The sequence below is a fragment of the Furipterus horrens genome, unplaced genomic scaffold (genome assembly GCF_987537825.1).
Source record: "Furipterus horrens unplaced genomic scaffold, mFurHor1.1.pri manual_scaffold_5, whole genome shotgun sequence".
NCBI classification, from domain to species: domain Eukaryota; kingdom Metazoa; phylum Chordata; class Mammalia; order Chiroptera; family Furipteridae; genus Furipterus; species Furipterus horrens.
In genome coordinates this window covers 136240802-136262238 of record NW_028327175.1, presented here as the reverse complement: position 1 = coordinate 136262238, position 21437 = coordinate 136240802, and the positions used below count along the sequence as shown (strand labels likewise).

Genomic DNA, 21437 nt, shown 5'->3' with positions numbered 1-21437 from the left:
TATGTGGGGGAGAGGTCCGAGAGGGAACAATGTCACTTCCCCAGCACTTGCCCCCTTTTCAGGCACGTCTCCCACTTCCGCACCAGCCTAGCACCCCTCTAGCTGCTGCCCTGGCCGTCGTTCCCAGAGTGGGTGGGTCTGTGGACATTCTAGGACCATGGGGGCCCTTTAAACAAGCGGACTCTGTTGAGACCGGCAGTTTCTGCCTCCACCCCAACCCCACTGGTCTGCACAGTCAGAAGCAATGAGGCTTGATTTTCCCCGGTGCTGGGACTCATTTAGGTGTTCTTAATGCTAAATAGATGAACAATGTCAATAAAAGTTCAGTAGCCACTTAAAAAATGACGTGTTATCAGGTTATAGAATCTGATAGACCCATAGGATCAACTCTTCTAATTATGTTTTTCTAATTCTCTACAAATCTCTACTTATTTTTGGTCAACTTGACAGTGATCTACGTGTGTTGACAGAAATGAAATAAAGTCTCCTGTTGCTGGTGTTTCTGTCAATTTCCCCTTGAATTCCCTGAGGCTTATTTTATGACTCTTAATGCTCTGCTGTTTGGTACATAAAGATTTATGACAGTTATATTCTCACCGGAGTTTGTACCCTTTCTCATTATAAAGTGTCTCACCTTTTTCTCTAGCACTTTAAAAACAAAACAAAAAATGCTTTGTCTATAACAAAAATTGTGATCCTAGCTTTCTTGTTGTTAGCATTTGCCTGTATGCCTTCTTTACTTTTACTTTTACACTTTCTAGGGCATTTTCTTCAGTAGTTATCTTTTTTTTTGAGACTTTAGAGCTATTTTATTACAATATCCTTTTTTTATTTTTAAGTATATTTTATTGATTATGTAGTTACAGTAGTCCCATTTTCCCCCCATTTGCTCCCCTCTGCCCAGTACCCCTCTTCCCCCAGCAATCCTACACCCTTTAGCTCATGTCCATGGGTCATACATATAAGTTCTTTGGCTTCACCCTTTCCTATATTATTCTTAACTTCCCCCCGCCTATTTTGTACCAACCAATTATGCTTCTTAATCCCTGCACCATTTCCCCATTTCTCCCCCTTCCCCCTCCCAGCTGATAACCATCCAAATGATCCCCATACCTATGATTCTGTTCCTATTCTGGTTTGCTTAATTGGATTTTGTTTTGACTTTTTAGATTCAGTTGTTGATAGTTGAGTTTGTTGTCATTTTAGTGTTCATAGCTTTGATCTTCTTTTTCTTAAATAAGTCCCTTTAACATTTCATATAATAATGGCTTGGTGATAATTAACTTTTTTAGCTTTACCTTATCTGGGAAGCACTTCATCTGCCCTTCCATTCTAAATGATAGCTTTGCTGGATAGAGTAATCTTGGTTGTAGGTCCTTGCTTTTCATCACATTGAAAACTTCTTGCCAGTCCTTTCTTGCCTGCAAAGTTTCTTTTGAGAAATCAGCTGGTAGTCTTATAGGCACCCCTTTGTAGGTAACTCTTGCTTTTCTCTTGCTGCTTTTAAGATTCTCTCTTTATCTTTTACCTTTGGTTTTAATTATGATGTGTATTGGTGTGGTCCTCCTTGGGTGTAGCTTGTTTGGGATTCTCAGTGCTTCCTGGACTTGTATGTCTATTTCCTTTGCCAAATTTGGGGAGTTTTCCTTCATTATTTTTTCACATAAGCTTTCAATTTCTTGTTCTTCCTCTTCTCCTTCTGGCACCCCCATGATTAAGATGTTGGCACGTTTAAAGCTGTCCCAGAGGTTCCTAAGCATCTCCTCATTTTTTTCAATTCTTGTTTCCTCATTCTGCACTGGTTAACTGTTTCTTTCTCCCTTATGTTCCAAATCATTGATTTGAACCCCGGTTTCCTTCCCTTTGCCATTGGTTTTGTGTGGATTTTCCTTCGTTTCATTTAACATGGCCTTTACTTCTTCCCTTAAGAATTTGCCATACTCAAGCATATCTGTCAAGCCCGTGAGCATCTTTATCACCAGTGTTTTGAATTCAACATCTATTAGGTTGGCTATCTCCTCAATGCTTAGTTCTCCCACTGTAACCTTGATTTGCTCCCTGTTTTGGGCCATACTTCTCTGTCTCCTCATCTTGACAGGATCCTGTGTTTGTTTGCCTCCATGTCTCAGGTAGAGGTGTCGCCCCTGTTACATTGTAAGGGGCGGAGCCTTAGGGATTTGTCAGTACAGGTTGACCCATTTCACCATGTTGTAGTGCTGTATGTGGGGAGGGGTCAGAGCGGGAACGATGCCACTTGCTCAGCATTTGCCTCTTTTCCAGGCACCTCTCTCACTTCCGCACTGGACTGGCACCCCTCTAGCTGCCACCCTGGCCGTTGCTCCCAGAGCGGGTGGGTCTGTGGGCACTCTAGGAACATAGGGGTCCTTTGAACAAGCGAACTCTGCTGAGACTGGCAGTTTCTGCCTCCGCCCCACCCCTACTGGTCTGCACAGTCAGAAGCAATGAGGCTTGATTTTCCCTGGGACGGTGAGCTGCATGGTCTGGTCAGGAGCTGGGAATGCTCCTCAGGTGTCCCTCTCGACTTTTTAAAATGTGTGACTTCGCTTTCCACCGGCCTACCACTTCCGCCGCCACCGCCACCACCACACCGGGTCCTCTCTGTCTGGGCTCCACCTCTCCTACCCGTCTGGATGAGTATTTCTTCTTTATATCTTTGTTTGTTGGACTTCCATGCAGCTCAATATTCTGGAACTTCTGGTTGTCTCTAGTTTTGAGGTAGTTGTATTCCTTCTTAGTTGTGGAGGTATACCCAGCGTGTCTGTCTAGGACTCCATCTTGGCCGGAAGTAGTAGTTATCTCATTTATATAGCATGTAGTTAGGTTTAAGTTTTTGATCCAATATGGGAAACTTCTGTCAGTAACAGAGTATATCGCACTTACATTTATTGGCATCACAGTGAGTTTAGACATAACCCAGTTATCTTACTTGTTATGTTATGTTTTCCTAAGGAAATCTATAAACTCATAAAATTACATGCAGAATTTTGCATATAAGGAAGTTCATCAGATTCTCAGCGGGGTAACTGGTGCCAAACTGGTTGAGAACCCTTTTCCATATGAAACACCCCCAAATCCTTTTATTGCTCCCATGACAAGGCAGCCAGACAGACCCTTTGTCTTCCTGGAGTCTCCCTCATGACCCACCTACCTGATCATTGGATTGTGAGACCCTGAAGGCAAGGAAAGTTTCTGATAAACCCTAGGCTCCTCTATATTATAGCTCATTGGAAATACTTAGTTTTATAGAGAAAAATCAAGGCTCATGAGTCATTAGCTTTGTCTGCATCTGATTCTGCTGAAGTGGCCTAGCTTTTGCTTACTTACCCACAGGTTCTGTAACTGAACACAATAAAGCTTTCTTCGTCTGTCCTCTCTATGAAGGTCACACAGGTGTGCTTCTCCCAGTGTCTCATGGCCTGCTTAAAAATGGCCCTCTGGCTTCCTGGAAGGACAAGACAAGTGCTCATCACTTCACTCATGGGCCAGTGCTTTCCTGAGATGCTTTAAGGCACGCTAGCTTACAACAGAGCTTGTTCCAATGATTAAAAAAACAAAAAACTTGTTCAGGTGACGAAGAGTAGAAATGTACTAGGAATAAGGATTTACCTTGCTAAGAATAGAATACACCTTTCCAGAATTACCAAAACCCAGAGAGTAGGAGTTTGTGAATTGGAAGAGAGGGGGAAAATAGATTTTCAAACTATCTCGGCTTGCCAGCTTTTCCTCTGTATTGAAAGTACTTTCCTAAACTAAAAACAAAAAACAAAAAAACGCCACCTTACCCAGGTTATCCAATTTGGAAAGTTCAGGCTTCTGAAGCATCTCACCAGCATGTCATTCCAGACCCTCATTTTATTTCATAGCCATGGGGGCATGTTCCCATATGCTCTAAAACTTCTCTTCGCATGTACATCCATGCTGCCTTTGCATGGGAGTTCAGTGTTTTTTGGAGTAACCTTTAACCTATTTTCTAAAACTCCTTTAAAAACAGGTGAGTCCCAGACTTTCTCTGAACCTGTCTCCATGTTTTCTTGATTAGAAATGTGTTGAAAAATAACACAATTAGTGAATTATCTGGGAGCAAGAATAAAATGGTTGCAAACTCCAGGCTGCTAGTTATTAATAGGAAATAAGTATTTTTTCCAAAATCTACCAATCTGAAATAAAGACTATTTTGATTTTGCTATAGATAATGAGGAGGTAGAAAAATAGTTTGGAAAGTACAGAGGTTGGCTGAGGCTAGGTTCTGAATTCTACAGTGACCTTATTGCAAAAAAAACAATCAACCAACCAACCAACCACTGGGGAGGCTCCCATTCTAAAAGATGTGGGTGTGGTATCATACTGTTGTCCCTAAAAACATTTACATCAAATAAAGAATAACTTAGCTGTCCATTTTTTTGGACATCTTGATACTTTTGGTTCAAATTGTTTGTAGCTCAATCACTCAGTGAAATAGCAACCCTACTAATTGCAGAATAACAAAAATTTCTGTGTCAGCAAAATTCTCTATAAAATTAGTTCATTTTGATGTTTATATAAAAAGCACACCAGGTGTGAAAGCACCAAGTGTTACAAAAACTATAAAGCAGGGTGCTGGGAGTAGCTGGTTGGGGTACCAGGGAGTCAAAGAAGGCCTTCTGTGGACATGTCATTTGATCTAAGATTCCAATGATCAGAAGAAGACAGCCAAGAGGAGACCTTGGGAAATAACACTCTAGGCAGACAGAAGAACAAGTGCTAGTGTGCTAAGGTGGCAATGAGGTGGGCATGTTTCAGAAAAGAGACAATTGGTGAGGCTAGTGCACAGCAGCTAAGGGGAGAGGAGAGGGGTAAAACAGTAAGTGGAGCAGGGGTCGGGGCAAGGGCTGCCTTAGAGGTAACAGTTGTAAGTTTCTGCTTCATCAGTGGTGATGGAAAGCCACTGAATGGCTTACATATTTTAAAGATAATAATACCAATAGCAAATAATTACTAGTTACTATGTGCTAGGCACTCTTATAAGTGTGTTATCTAAATGAACTCATTTAATTCTCAAAACAACCTTATAGAATGGAAAATATGATCCCACTTATAAAAGAATGAACTGAGGCCTAGAGAGATTCATTAAGTAAGTTGTCCCAGGGTGTAGGGCTAGTAAGTGCTGCAGCCAGATTGGACCCAGATGGTCTGACCATGTCTACTGGCCCACTCTGGTGACTGTACTTCTGGGGTGGAGAGTGGTCAGGGTGCTCATCGGACAGGGGCCAGGTAAGCCACTGTGTGCAGCTGATCATACTCCCTTCTTGTCACCCAACATGAAGCTTTGGGGACCAGGTGACCACCTTTCTGGATGTAGCCCCAACAGAAACTGCAGAATGCCCATGCCTCATGCCCAAGGCCACGTGTGCATGAGAGAGTGTTACAGGTAGGGCTGCTGTGACCCCACACCTGCTCAATCCCTCCTGAGTTCTTCCTGGGAGGACTTAGGTCAACCTAGGGAGAAAAAACACCATGCCCCAAAGCAGGCCTCATCTGGGGCTACTGACCAGTGAAGTTCCCTCCAATGACGTAGGGGATGACACCTCCGGGCCATATTCTCTCCGTCCTTGAGGTTGTGGCTCTTCGGACCCGGGGAGAGAAGGTCTCAGCTCTGGCATTCGAGGTCCCAGGACTCTGCAGAAGCATGGCATTCTCCTTGCCATCTGCAAGAGAGTCACACTGCCACTTATTTTGCCTTTAATTCCTCTTGTATATTATGGTTAAGATTATATTATCTATGAATCCACCAAATATGTGTTCTAAAAGGGGGCATTTGGTCAGGTCATGGTTTTGAACCCCTGGGTGGGAAGTTTCCAGATAGGGCAAGAGTAAGTGTGATAAGTGTACCAGGCCTATGGTGAGAGTGGGTCTGGCTTGCTGGAGGCCTTAAATGAGGGATCCCCCTGGGGCTCAAGAGCAGCCTGTGGGCCACAGAATTAAGTGGGCCCAGACAACTCACAGTCCCATGGGATGGAGTCAAGTAAAGGGCATGCGCTCTCCCAAGAGCCACCCACGTTTGCGGAAACAAACTGAATAAATCCCTTGCCTTGATCAAATTCCATCAATGTTGCAAATTTTGAAAATGATTTGGCCAGTTTGATAAATAAAGTGAACTAGTCTATGATGCTGGGAAAAGAAACTTTTTGTAAGATAAACCCCTAGAAAAAGCAGAGCACTCCTGTCCGGAGGACTGGTGCACACCCAGGCCTGTGCCCTGACCAGGAACTGAACCAGCAACCTCTCACTTTGTGGGACGAGGCCAATCAACTGAGCCACACTAGTCAGGGCTAAATATTTTAAGTTTTGTGCTTAATATATTCTCTGTTGCAGCTACCCAACTCTCCCATTGTAGAATGAAAGCAGCCACAGACAATATGTAAGCGAATGGGTATGGCTGTGTTCCCATAATGCTTATTTGCAAAAACAGATGGCCGACTGAAATTTGGCCTTCTGGTGATAGACGGCTCACCCACGCTCCAAGGGATCAGTTCTTTGGTACTGTATTTTGGACCTTCCTTTGTAGCCCCATACCTGATTGGTTTTTATAAATGTTCCATGTGTCCTTGAAATAATATGTATCAATTTCTATAACTGATGGTTGAGGTATGCTATACATGTTGTTCAAATATTCTACTTACAAATATTTTTGGCTCCTTGGTACATCAGTTATGGAGAAAAGTGCTTTAAACAACCTTGAGAACTAAGATTGTGAATTGTCATTTTCTCCTTTATTCTTAATTTTAGCTTTATATCGTTCAAGTTATGTTGGTTAAGTGATACAAGTTAAAGATTGTTACATGTTCCAGGCGAATTGTTTATTATTAATAACCCTCTTTATCTGTAATCATGTTCATCCACAATAAATATTATTTTGGCTGGTATTAATATTTATATACCAGTTTTATTTTGATTAGTGTTTGCCTCATATAGCTTTTTTGCATCCATTTCTTTTCAATCATTTTGTGTAATTATTTTTCTGAGTCATTCAACGGGTGTTATTCTTTGAGGAAATTACATTTCCCACAACAAACAATGAAACAAGCTTCACAACGATAATAATGTTGAAGTTCAAATTTTTTTTTTTGCTGTATATGAAATAGTTTTGTAAATCAAAATTCTTATTGAGATAATTGTAGATTCATATACAGTTGTAAGAAATAATACAGGATATTTTGTGTATACTTTACTCAGTTTTCCCCAATAGAAACATTTTATAAAACTATAGTACAGTATCACAGCTGGGTTATAGATATTAATACAATCTACTGGTCTCATTCAGGTTCCCCCAGTATTATATATACTCATGTGTATATGTGTGTGTGGTTTGAGACAGTTTTATCACATATAGAGGTCTGTGTATCTACCACCACATTCTAGATGCCGAACAGTTCCATCACCATAAGGATCCTCATGTTGCCAAAATCACATCCACTTCCTTCCCCCCCCCCATCCCTAAACTCCCAATCACTAATTTGGCCTCCATTTTGAAAATTTTTGTCATTTGAAGCCCATTATAAAAATGGAATCCTACAGGGTGTAACCTTTGGAAATTGGCTTTTCTCACTCAGTGCAATTCCCTAGAGACTCATCCCAGTTGTTGCATGTTATCAATACTTTCTTTCTATTGCTGAGGAGTATTCCCTGATACGTATGGACTACAGTTTGTTTAACCATTCATCTGTTGAAGGACTTCTGGGTTGTCTCCTGCTCTTACAAATAAAGTTGTTATGAACATTCATGTCGAAAAGTTTATGTGAGGAGAAGTTTTTATTTATCTGAGATAAATACCCAAGAGCGGAATTACTGGGTCATTTAGTAATTAAGTGTATTTATGGGTCCTCTATTCTGTTCCATTGGTCTACGCATTTCTCCCTCTGCTAATATGGCAACGTCTTGATTACTGCAGTTATATATAGTAAGGTGTATAATATCGAGTAGAGTAATTACATCTAATTTAGACTTCTTTTCCATGATTGGTTTCAGCTATGTTTCCATACAAATTTTATGTATTTTTCCCTGTAAATTTTAGAATAAGGTTCTCTATGCTAACAATAAAACCATGCTGGAAATTTGACAGGAATTACATTAAACCTATAGATCAAGTTGGAGAGAACTGGCATCTTTACTACAGTGAGTCTTCCAATCCATGGACATGGGTGTCTCTCCATTGAGGTAGGTCTCTCTTGACTTCTTTCACCAGCATTGTGTAATATTCAGTACAGTCACACACCACTTCATGAAGGAGGTACATTCTGAGAAAAGCTTTGTTAGGTGATTTCATCACTGGGTGAATATGATAGAGTATATGTAAGCAAATCAGGATGGTATAGCCTACTGCATACCTAGGCTACATGGTATGTACCACCATCACCATCATATGTGTGGCCTGTTGTTGACTGAAACATTGTTAGGAGGGACATGACTGTATTAAATATTGTACATGTTTTTTTAGTGTTCATCTAAGTGTTTCATTTTCTTATAAATGGTATCACGTTTTTTAATTTAATCTTTATGTATTTTTTCCATTACCATTCAGTCCCCTTATAACCCCCTTCCCCCAGCAATCACCACACTGTTGTCCATGTTGTCTGTGAGTCCCTTTCCATTTTTGCTCAGTCCCTCCACCCCTTAACCTCCCCAGCGCTGTCGTCCTGCTCTCCATCTATGAGTCTGTCCCCATTTTCCTTGTTAGAGCAGGTTGTTCATTGGATTCCACATATGAGTGAAATCATATGGTATTTGTCTTTCTCTGACTGACTTATTTCACTTGGCATAGTGTTCTCTAGGTCCATCCATACTGTCACAAAGAGTAAAATTTTCTTCTTTTTTATAGCTGAGTAATATTCCATTGTGTAAATGTCCCATAGTTGTTTTACCCACTTATCTACTGATGGACACTTGGGCTGCTTCCATGTCGTGGTGACTGTAAATAATGCTGCAATGAACATAGGGGTGCTTATGTTCTTTCAAATTAGTGTTTTGGGTTCCTTTGGATATATTCCCAGAAGTGGGATAGCTGGGTCAAAATGCATATCCATTTTAAATTTTTTGAAGTATCTCCATATTACTTTCCACAGTGGCTGCACCAGTCTGCATTCCCACCAACAGTGCAAAAGCATTCCCCTTTCTCCACGTCCCTGCCAGTACTTGTTGTCTGTTGATTTGTTGATGATGGCCATTCTGACAGGTGTGAGGTGGTATCTCATTGTGATTTTAATTTGCATTTCTTTGATGACTAGTGACATTGAGCATCTTTTCATATGTCTATTTTAATTTTGGTTTCTGCAGGTTCATTTCTACTATAGAGAAATATAAGTAATTTTTGTGTTTTGGCCATGTATTCTGCCATCTTGTTAAACTCACTTATTCTAGGAGTTTCATGTTTGTTTGTTGTAGAGTCCTTCTAATCCTCCACAAAGACAAACTTGCCATTGTGAAATAAGAACAGTTTTATTTCTTCCTTTCCAATTCTTACCACATTTAATTTCTTGTTTTTGCCTCAATGCAGTGTCTTCCAGAACTGTGACAAATAAAGGTGTAAGAGCAGACATCCTGATCTTAGGGGGAGAGCATTCAGTCCTTCACCATTGAGTATGAAGTAAGCTATAGATGCTGATTATCAAGTTAAGATTTTAATTTCTTTCTTCCTAACTTCCTGAATTTTTATCGTAAATAAATGTTAGATTTTGTAAAATGCCTTTTCTGCATCAATGGATGTACTCATAGCATTTTTCTTTTAGATTGTTGATATGGTAGTTACACTTGACTTTCAAATGCTGAACCAGCCTTATATACCTGGGATAAAGTCTGTTTGATTATGCTGTACAATTATTCTTTAAATTATATTTTATTGATCATGCTCTTACAGTTGTCCCAATTTTTCCCCCTTTCCCCCTCCTCCATCCAGCACCCCCCACTCCCTCAGGCAACCCCCACATCATTGTTCATGTCCATGAGTCATGTGTATATCATGTGTATAAGTTCTTTGGCTACTCCATTTCCTATACTGCACTTTACATCCCCATGGCTATTCTGTAACTACTTAACTTGTGCTTCTTAATCCCCTCACCTCCTCACTCATTGCCCCACGCCCCTCTGCCATCTGGCAACCATCAGAACGCTCTCTGTATCCAAGCATCTGTCTCTGTTCTTGTTTGCTTAGTTTGTTTTTTAGATTCAGTTGTTAATAGATGTGTATTCTCATTTTGAAAGTACAAGGATCTTCAAATATTTTATTTTGTAAATACACCTTCAAATTTTTCATGTTACTGTTTACTTGTTTTTAAGACCCCAAATTAGTCATTATTACTGACTTTTTTTTTTTTTTTTGGTTTGCGATACAGATTTATATCTACCTTCATATTAACCCTTTCCTTTGCTCGCTTGCTACTTCTTGCATCACAAATCTCCCTGGAAATGCATCTTTTATTATTCCTTCATGGTGATAATAAACTCACTAAGTTTATTTCATCCACACTCTTCATCTTCTCTCAATTTATTTTATTCTCACTCTGGAAGGAAAATTTAGTTAGGAATGTATAGAATCCCAATTTGAACCATATTTTTCCCTCAGCACTTCAGAGATAGTATTCCAATGTCTTTTGGTCTTTATTGTTGCCAGTGGGTGATATCATTTGTTTAATGGTCATTCCTTCACCCATTATCTGTCATGTCTTTTGTTCCCTGCTCTTTCTGTTGTTCTTTGTCTCTGGTGTTCCTCCGCACCATTCCAATTGTCTATATGTGGATTTGTTTGAATTCTCTACTTGAGATTCAGTACAAGTCTTAAAATTTCACATCTTCCTCTAATTATGGAAAATGCTAATTCCTTATCTGTTTGATCATGGGGTCCTCTTTCCCGGTTTCTCTGTGGGAGTTCTCTCTTTTTCTAGAATTCCCATTGAATGCACATTGAACAGTCTCATTTTATCCTCTGGGTTGTTTCACCCCTCCCCCACCACACACACACTTTCCGTCCCCTTATCTCAGTGATAACATTTGTATGTTCTCATTAGATCTCTTTTCTCCTTCACTAGTTCTCTTTCCAACTGTGTTCGATATAACATTTATCTCATTCCAGTTTCAATAAATATAGTTGTCGTTTCTAGACACCCTATTTATGGCTTCTAAATCTGCCTATTCTTTTGTTTTGTTCTGTTTCTCTCCCACTATAGTTCAAATTCTCTCACTGACTCTTCAGTTATTTTATGTATACTCATTTAATCTAGCCCTGGCTGGTTTGGCTCAGTGGATTGAGCGTCGGCCTGCGAGCTAAGTGTCGCTGGTTCGATCTTCCAGTCAGGGCACATCAGAGAAGGAAAACTCTGACTCCAAAAAACCTCCGCTGCCTTGCGGCATACCTCTTCAGGGGAAAGGCTAAGGGAGTAAACCCCGACAGAAAATCCGGAGCCGGAGTTCCTAAGGCGGTTTGACGTTGTAGTCAACACCGGCAACTCCTGCGGCGCACCTGAAACCAAGCTGTATTGACTCCGTCTTTCCCTTGGACCCTTCAGCTGCGAAGAGAGGGGGGGTCTGCTGCATGGGCAACAGCAGACCCTCCATATCACCCTGCCCAGGCTCTGTAGCTTCAGCTTCACTGGAGAGGACATTCCAGCGTCATCGCAAGATGCCGATTCAACACGGGAGGAGACAGATACCGTGTCACTCCCGAGTCGGACTGCACAACCATTCTCGGCGGTGCAGATAGACTCTTAAGAAGCTACACCATCGTCTCTCGAGACGGACGGCTGCCGACGACTCATTTAATCTCCTTCAGATTGTTCTATTATTTCTATATCTTGGAGTATTAATGCTCCGATTTATTGTCTGCTGATTCCCCTTTATAGGTTAACTTTTTGTGTTTCTAATGTTTTTTACTTAAAGTTTATCTTTAGGGGAAGTTATTCATTTCCACAGGAATCCCACATGCCCTCAATCATGAGTGGGACCCTGTTTTTCCTTTTTTCAGGGCTCTTGGAATGCTATTAATCCCAGATCGATTTTTATGTTAATTTCTAAGTTTAGGCTTTGGGGTTCAATTTCTCATAGATCTTTTTCCCCACTTGGAGCCCAGGAAAGATAGCAGGATTTCTTGCCACTCCTCTCAGTTCCAGTGCCTCCGCAGTCTTGCCACTGTCTGAAGGTTAGTTCCATGCGTTTATGTTCCGTCTTCTCTGCTGCTCATGGCAATTCCCCTTTCCTTCCTTTGAGCTTAACTCTAATTTAAATTTGGGGTGAAGAAAAGGTTACAGATTTTTTTCAGCAGTTCTGTGTTTATATAAGGGCTCCCTACTTATTCAGCTGGTTATATTGCCAGAACCAGAAAGTTGGCATGTAATACATTTTTAAACCTGAAAATAATTGTTTTACTGCTAAAATTTCTAGATCAGAAGTCATGCACTTGCAGCTCTTGGGATAAACCCAACCCACAGATGTGTTTTGTTTGGCCTAGATGCTTTTGGCCTACACTGTTTCTTTTTTTTTTTTTTTTAATCTCACTTTAGAAGCCAACTTTTTAAAATCAAAAGATTTCACTCAAGAAGATTTTCTAGCTTTTCTTTAAAAATGGAATGATCTGGCAACGGTGATCCCATCTCCTGTCGTGAGTTAAGGAGCACCTGCTCCCCGTGGTCAGGGCCATGTCTTCCCGGCTGCCAGAATCGCTCTCCCACTTCACACGGTCCCATCCAGCCAGCTTTCCCCATTGGTATTACCTGGTTGACCTCTACATATATTCTCATTTGCTGTCCCAGTCCTAGACTACAAATTGCACCCAGATTTCAAATATGAGTTGTCCCCGTAGACTGGAAGCTCCATGGGGTCAGGAACTGTCATGGGCTTGTTCACACTCTGTTCACACCCAGCACATTGCCTGGTTGGTAGTAAGCATTCAGGCCTCTTGCATTTTGAATGAATTAATTAAAGAATGGATGAGTTGTGCTAAAAATAAACAGCCCAACAGTCCAAACAATTCTGTGGTGGAAACCTCCTCAAAATATTGGCAGTCCTAAAACCCTTAATGTTTAAATCCTGAGAATCATCACGTCTTAAGTAATCACAGGCAGCAATGTAGCAAGTGGAAGTTTGTTATTCATTTCCCATATGGTTTTCAACAAGTCTCTTAATTTTCCTCCGCCTCCAACTCTCCTTTGGAGAATGAACGAAAAAAAAAAACAACCTTCTCCCTTAGAGGCACTAAGACACATACCATGCTTCTCACACAAGCAGTGTTATACATACATGTAACCAGTACTTGTCAAGGCCAGTGTGCAGCCGACTCAGCATGGGAAAATCTTAAGTGCACCTGGAAAGAGACCGGGGTGTAATTTCCAGAGATGGGTTATTGAATGACAGCTTCCCCCTTGGTCCAGTGAGAAATTTAATTTGCCAAGGACTCAACACAGGAAGCATTTGCCGATTAAAAATATGTCTAAACAGATGTTCCGCTTAGCCTGGAAGAAGGATCTTAATGCAACTGTCATTATTGGATTTTCTTGGATTACTACTATCTGGAATCCAAGTCCAAATAGAAGGATGTAATTATTTATTATGGCCAAGAGTCCTGCATTTGAAAAGGAGCTCAGGGGCGGCTGAAAGGATTTAACACGCTGGGGGTGGGGTGGGCTGGGGGATAAAGTCCATTTAAATTCTCTGACCCTGGGAGTGGACCCTGTCCTCTCTGAAAAAGCAGAGCGGCAGTAACTATTCAATGTTGCATTTCCAGCTGAAGGCACAGCAGTGTCTTAAACAGAATCAGGCCCAACCCAGCCTTCTCAAGCGAGGAACTGCGAATCTTCAGTAAGTCACCGGGTCACTCCCCCGCTGGAAGTAAACACCCTGACAGTCCAGTCAGCTGCATAACCCTCACCCCGCAGATAATGGGCAAATTCGCACCCGGCCCGAGCTGTGGCAGTCCTGAAAGATTAAAGAGCAGCCCCTCACTGGAAAGGGAGACTGGGTTGTTCTGCATAAGTGGTTCTCTAACCTAGATGCCCACCTGAATCACCTGAGGGCTTTAAAAACACTCTGTGGTGTCTGCCCTCCTGCCCTGAGATTGTGACTCAATGGGCCTAGACTGGAGTCAAGGCATCTGTCGTTTTTAAAGCTCTCCAAGTAACTTGAAAGTGCAGGTTAGTTTGAGAACCACTGAAAACAGCCCAGAGGTTAAGAGCAAGGGGTTGGGGGTCATGAGACTTAGAACACACTGCCCTTTGCTACCTCTCTGGCCTTGGATAAGACACCCTGCCGTGAGCCTTCCTTCCTGCTGCATGGTGGTGGTGTGGGCAATGAACCAGGTAATGAATGTCAAACACCTGCTGTACTGAGAGCTCAAGGAGGGCCGCAGGCACTTTCAAGGTCTGTATTTGGGGACAAGTTAGAAAATATGCCTAAAGTTAGGCTCAGCGGTTACACTCAAATACGCTGACACAAGTGACATTCAGGGGTTCGGTATTGTGCGGAGCTTTGCACCCAAGTTTGTGGGATTCCTTATTTTCTAGTGCAACCTGATTCCATTATCATTTGCTTCAGCACAAAGCCCATAGGGAGTGGTACTGAAAGCAAAAGGTCCACTCTCTACTATGTTCTGGAAATCAGGCTCTAGCAAAACAGTCACAGCTTCCTTCATGGAGGAGCTACATACTCCATTTCATTAATCCCATTATCAGCCCCCAACTGCAAACTGAGCGCCCATCTCCCGGGGAGGGAAGCTCCTGAGACCAAACGGTCTGCCCAGGGGATGCTGAGTGAGCAGTTCTCCAAGTCCCTCAGCCCTCCCCAGAGCTGGAAGCACAAATTCCACCATCAGGGCTGACAGGAGCCACATAATGCCGGGAAATAAGTCGGCCACAAAGCCAGCGGGCCAGGGCTTCCCTCAGACCCTCTCTCCTGCTAGGGCAGTCTCTTCTTCCAGGGATGGCAGAAGGCGGGCGGATGGTGATGAAAGGAGATCTGAGACTGACACAACTCGCCTTATCTTTAATTCAAATGAGAAGCACCCCAGCTGGGGCCTGACAGTGTCCTGGAGGGACAACCGGATGAGAAGGCTGAGAGGACAGGCTAGAACAGCCTGCCCTGCTCTCCCCTCAGGGGTCTCCTCCTCCCTCAGGGTTGCCCTGGATGCTTACAGACCTGCTCGTCTGTGGCTGTAACAGAGTGGAGGGTTGGCCTAACCTTGGCATTGTCCTCTTCAAACAAACCAGGGTCATTTGAGGGGCTGCAGACTGTGGATTCAGCCAGCTTGAAGGGATGTGGGCCATGGCAGACGAGGGAACACTGTCATCATCCTCTAAAAACCCAGGACGTTGCAGCGTGGGGACTGTGCACAGTCCACCAGAGGCAGAATTTAAATGGGCTGTAGCAGCCTTATTCCTTCCTGTCCCTCTTAATTATGTTTCTGTGCAGCTGTTGAACAGCTGTGGGATCCCAATCCAGAGGTGGGCGACTCACTTTCAGTGCTGGATAATGTAATTCTCAGAGGTGGAGGCAGAGAAGTGGAGGTGCTCCATTCATGGGATATCTTTTACATAACAGACACTCAGCTATATAGTTTGCATAAACATTATTTCTAATTCTCTCCAAATCTCCTATGAAGAGTTAGCTAACGTATCCAAGGTCATAGTTACTACCTGACTGAGCTGGGATGCAAACCAAAGTGTGGCTAACTATCCAAGTTTATTAGGTTGGGTCATTTTACACTCAATAAACTAGTAAATATTAAAAACCCTGACAATGTCTACTGCTGGTGAGCAGGTGAGAGACAATGAGGGGAGGTGGCAGATGGTCTCCAAATACGGCCACCAGCAGGTCCTCTCATCCCTGTGAGCTCCTGCCCCTTCTCACATTAGGGATGGAATCTGTATTCTTCTCCTTGAACCTGGGCTGGACTGTGGCTTGTTGTGACCAATAGAATGTGGCAGAAGTAGCATTCAAGGAGTTCTGAGCCTAGGCCTCAAGTCGACTGATGGCTTCTCCTTCCTCCTTCTAGGAAGCCAGCTGCTGTGTGGTACAAGAAGTCTCACGTTAGACAACTAAGGGGTAAAACTCCACGTGGAGAGAGGGGCCATGTGGAGGACACCGAAGCACCAGGGTGGTGACCATGCTTTTTTGGACCTCCCAGCTCAGCCCAGCTTCTAGCTGAATGTAGTCCTGTGAGTGACCTCAGCCAATGTCAGCCGAAGAACCACGCGCTGAGCCCAGGCCACCCACAGAATCCTGAAAGACAACAAATCACTGTTTGAAGTCACTAAGTTTGGGGGCAGTTTTTATGCAACAGTAAATCACTTAAACCAGGAAGGAAAAACAGGTCTGACACCTACATCATGGCAAAATGATGACAAATCCCTCTGGTCTCATTCCCAAACCTTTGCTCCATTTTCACCACTACATGCCGGTCATCTGTGGCCACAATGAAGTGTCACTGAGTTTACCAGATGTCTAGGGAGGCTACAGTGCATAAGTCAGAATGCCTTTGAATAGCAAGGTAGATAAATACAGATTTTAAAGGGGGCCTTGCACAGTCCCAGAAACAAACTGTGTGACTTTAAAAAGACGCATATTTGTCAAATGTGGTGGTGGCGCATGGGAACTAAAGAATCTTCCTCTCTCTAAAAGAGGTCAAATTGATAAGAGAGGGATCAAAAACCCAGCAAAAAAAATGGGCAAAAATCAGGAAAAAGTGAGTCACAGAAAGGCACACCCGAATCACTGGCAAAGGTTGGAAAAGATGTTCAAAGTCACCAGCTGTCAGAGAAATACAAATTAAGTAATAATATGCTACCGTTTACTTTACTGAAAATACTGATAATACCTAGAGTTAGAAAAAATATGGGGAGGGGGCATAGTTTTAAATTGCTATGGAAACGTGATTACACCTTTTGAAATGCATTTGAGCAACATTGTTCATGATGGCAAAAAATTGAAGTGAAGTGAATATTGATAAAGAAATGATTGAATAAAGTACAGTCCATTCATACCAGGAGTATTTTGCAACTATTCGAAAGAATCCATTGAAGTTATAACAAGTACCGTAAGGTACTGATGAATGAGAAAAGCATGATACATAAAAAACATATATCAAATATCCTATTTCCTTTAAAAAATGACAAAGCTTATAGCTATATACATGTTTATATGTATATATCTCTACATACATGTATATGTGAATATATGTGCATAGAGAAAAATGTAAAAAAGTGCATACAAGGTCATTTGCATGCATTACCTGGGAAAGGGTAGAGGAGTGATAGAAAAAAGGAAAGGAGGTAGCCAAATTAAAGGGAGAAGAAAAAAAGAGAAGACAATAAAGTATGTGATGACAAATTGTCACATTTGTGTAAAATTATGTACATGTATGTGTGAAATATAAAATAACATTAAAGCAAAAACATAAAAGAAAGCAAATCATGATTTTATCCCTACATAGTCATCCCAAAAACATAAGATTCTGGCATTTTAAAGTTATTCCTATTGAGTGCTGGCCTGCAAACCAAAGGATCACCGGTTCAATTCCCAGTCAGGGCACATGCCTGGGGCCAGGTCCCTAGTTGGGGGCATGCGAGAGGCAACCACACATTGGTGTTTCTCTCCCTCTCATCCTCCCTCCCTTCCCCTAGCTCTAAAAATAAATAAATAAAATATTTTAAAAAAATATTCCTTTTGCTCTGTGTTAATTTTATGTGGAAGAAGCGCTGTGGCTGGAGGCGAGCCCTGACTCCCAGAATGCAGGCCGGACTGAAGGCCAGCAGCCTCTCTCCTCAGCACAGCTTTTGAGCAGGAAAAGCTTCTCCGAAAGTGAGACACCCTCCTATAATCTCCAGGCTGGAATATCAGAACACGGAGATCACTCCCACATCTGAGCCTTGATGTGCAGACAGGAGTGGTGGTGCAGGCAGGTACCTGCTGATCACCTTGCCCACAGACCACCACCACACCTGCCCCCTCCCCCAATAGCCCAAGGCTTCTCTAGTCTCACCCTCCCTGCTAGCCCGCAACCAGCTTCATTTTCCTCCCTTGCCTCCCATGCGCACTTGTTCTGTCAGACCCCTAGTTCCCCAGGCTTCAGCATCCCTCCTCTCATCCCTCAGGAGCTTCAACTCAGAAGCCAAGCTCAAGAGAGAAAGGTCAAGTACAGATTGCAGAGTTGAACTAAAGACCCTACAGTCTCTGAGCAAGCAAATACCACTCTTCTGTCCCGTTCTCTGGCAGCCAGCCCACCCCACTCAACAAAAGCACACACTCCCTCATGCCCACAGACTTCGGTACTTCTTAGTCCACTATGATAAAAGGTATAAGAGGTGCCAGAAGCTGGGGGGGGGGGGGAATGAGGAGTGACTGTTCAGTGGGTATGGAGCCTCCTTTATGGGTGCTGAAAACAATCTGGATCTAGACAATAGTGTTGGCTGCATAACACTGTGAATGCATGTAATGCCACTAAATTGCACACACTGAAATGGTAAATTTTATGTTATGTGAAATTTACCACAGTTTTTTGGGTTTTTTTTAAAGCACTCAAAGGCCTGGTGGGGCCTCACATTACCCTTTCGTGCTTCCTCGCTGCTGGCATTCGTGGCTGTAGTGTTCGACCAGCTCATGAGTGGTTGTTCTTCAAGGCCACCTGAAGGAGGGAAGAAGAAATGTGAGGACGCATCAGCCTTCTCTGCACCAGCACCAGGAAGGAGGTGAGGGAGACAACCTGGTCCCCTGGGGGAGGAGCAGAATCACAATCACCGGCAGCAGTGGAGCAGTAAAGATTTGTTCAAAAAAGGTTTACTTAGCACCTACTGTATGCCAGGACCTGTTCTAGGCACTGGGGCAAAAAAGAACCTGCTATTTTTTATAATATTTTTTACCCTGGCTGGTTTGGCTCAGTGGATTGAGCATCGGCCTGCGAGCTAACTGTCGCTGGTTCGATCTTCCAGTCAGGGCACATCAGAGAAGGAAAACTCTGACTCCAAAAAACCTCCGCTGCCTTGCGGCATACCTCTTCAGGGGAAAGGCTAAGGGAGTAAACCCCGACAGAAAATCCGGAGCCGGAGTCCCTAAGGCGGTTTGACGTTGTAGTCAACACCGGCAACTCCTGCGGCACACCTGAAGCCAAGCTGTATTGACTCTGTCTTTCCCCTTGGATCCTTCAGCTGTGAAGAGAGGGGGGGTCTGCTGCATGGGCAACAGCTGGCCCTCCATATCACCCTGCCCAGGCTTTGTAGCTTCACTGGAGAGGACACTCCAGCGTCATCGCAAGATGTCGACTCAACACGGGAGGAGACAGATACCGATTATAAGCTCATCCGATTGGCGAAGGAAACGAGCGCCAGGGGTCTCCTCTGACGGTGGGAGAGGTCATCGCACCTCACTGGACAGCTACCGCCCGCCTCAAGCTGGGCAGCCCCCAGCCAATTAGGTGCCGTCTTGCCATGGCTCGCCTGCCCCACTGGGTGCGTGGGGATCAGAGAGGCGTCTCTCGAAAAGTGGGCCACAAAACACTCGCACCAGGCAATTCCAAGCAAAAAACAAGAAAGAAGCCTCCAGCACTTCGCCTCGCTAGCTGGAACATCAGGACCATGTGTCCCGGACTTACTGCAGACCTTCCGTGGATCAATGATGCCAGGAAAACCGCCGTCATCGACAGGGAACTGGCACGACTAAACATCGACATTGCGGCTCTACAGGAGACCCGGTTGGCCGACAACGGAACTATCAGAGAAACCAACTACACCTTCTACTGGCAAGGGAAGTCTCCGGACCAACCAAGACAGCACAGTGTTGGGTTCGCTGTGAAGAACACGCTTGTTAACTCCATAGAGCCACCCACAGGAGGCACAGAGAGATTACTTACCCTCCGATTGTCAACAACTTTCGGTCCAGTCAGCATTCTTAGCGCATACGCCCCAACCCTCTGCGCCACCACCGAAGAGAAAGAACAGTTCTACCATGCACTGGACGAAGCGTTATCCAAGATCCCCAGAAGTAACGCTCTTTATCTCCTTGGAGACTTCAACGCAAGAGTAGGAGCCGACCACATGGCCTGACCCACCTGCCTTGGAAACTTTGGGAGAGGAAAGATCAATGAGAATGGTCAGTGACTGCTTGAGCTTTCGTGTCACCATGGCCTGTGCGTGACAAGCACATTCTTCAAGTGCAAAGAGATCCACCAGGTGTCATGGAGGCACCCCCGCTCCCGCCATTGGCACCAGCTTGACCTCGTCATCACCAGAAGAACGGATATTGGCAGCACCCTCCTCACCCGCAGCTACCACAGTGCAGACTGCGACACGGACCATGCCCTCGTGGTAAGCAAGGTGCGCATAACGCCGAAGAGGTTGCACCACTCCAAGAAGAAGGGTCGCCCACGCATCAACACCAGTTGTGCCAGCAACCCAGTTAAAACCCAGCAATTCATCAACAGGATGGAAGATGCACTCGGCGAGGGAATGGCGGCAGATGACATTATCGAATCTAATTGGCCACGTCTCCGCGACGCCATATACAACTCCGCCATTATTGCTTACGGGAAGAAAGAGCGGAAGAACGCTGACTGGTACGAGGCTCACTGGGAAGAAATGGAACCCGTGATCGAGGCTAAGAGGAAGGCCCTACTGGCTTACAAGGCCACGCCCACTCCCAGTACACTTCAAGCTCTACGGGCTGCCAGGAGCAAAGTCCAGAAGACCGCCCGCCACTGTGCCAACACCTATTGGCTAAACCTGTGCAGAAGCATCCAGGAAGCCGCCGATATAGGCAACGCACGAGGAATGTATGAGGGTATCAAGAAGGCAACAGGCCCAATCCCCTCCAAGATCGCCCCCCTTAAGTCCAAGACAGGTGAGGTCATCACTGACCAGTAACAGCAAATGCGGCAGTGGACCGAGCACTACCTCGAGCTGTACGCAACGAGGAACACCGTAACAGACACTGCTCTTAACGCCATCCCAGACCTACCAGTCATGGAGGAGCTAGACACCCCACCTACTGCAGCAGAGCTCGGCAAAGCCATCGACCGCCTCGCTTGCGGGAAAGCACCAGGAAGCGACGGAATCCCTCCAGAAATCCTAAAGAGCGGGAAACCAGTCCTGCTACAGCCGCTCCACCATCTACTCTGTCTCTGCTGGAAGGAGGGTTACATCCCCCAGGATATGAGAGACGCCAACATTATCACCATGTACAAGAACAAAGGAGACCGCAGCGACTGCAACAACTACCGGGGCATCTCTCTCCTCAGCGTCGTCGGCAAAGTATTCGCCCGGGTTGCTCTTGCCCGCCTGCAGACCCTTGCTTCCCGCGTCTACCCAGAGTCCCAGTGTGGCTTCAGAGTTGGCCGATCAACAGTGGACATGATCTTCTCCCTGCGCCAGCTGCAGGAGAAGTGTCACGAGCAGCATAAACCACTCTACCTCGCC

General features: G+C 44.1%; 1 protein-coding gene across 1 annotated transcript in view; it reads right to left on the bottom strand.

The window, feature by feature from the left end:
• TLL2 (tolloid like 2) overlaps nucleotides 1–18649 on the bottom strand; it is a 67981-nt gene extending 49332 nt beyond the window's left edge. The window contains exons 1-3 of the mRNA XM_090277917.1: nucleotides 18578–18649; nucleotides 5550–5705; nucleotides 3346–3463 (exon numbers count right to left, since the gene is read on the bottom strand). Of these exons, the coding sequence (XP_090134043.1) occupies nucleotides 3346–3463; nucleotides 5550–5705; nucleotides 18578–18632 (329 nt within the window). The 5' untranslated portion in view covers nucleotides 18633–18649. The remainder of the gene's footprint in view (nucleotides 1–3345; nucleotides 3464–5549; nucleotides 5706–18577) is intronic.
• Between the last annotated feature and the right edge of the window lie 2788 nt (nucleotides 18650–21437).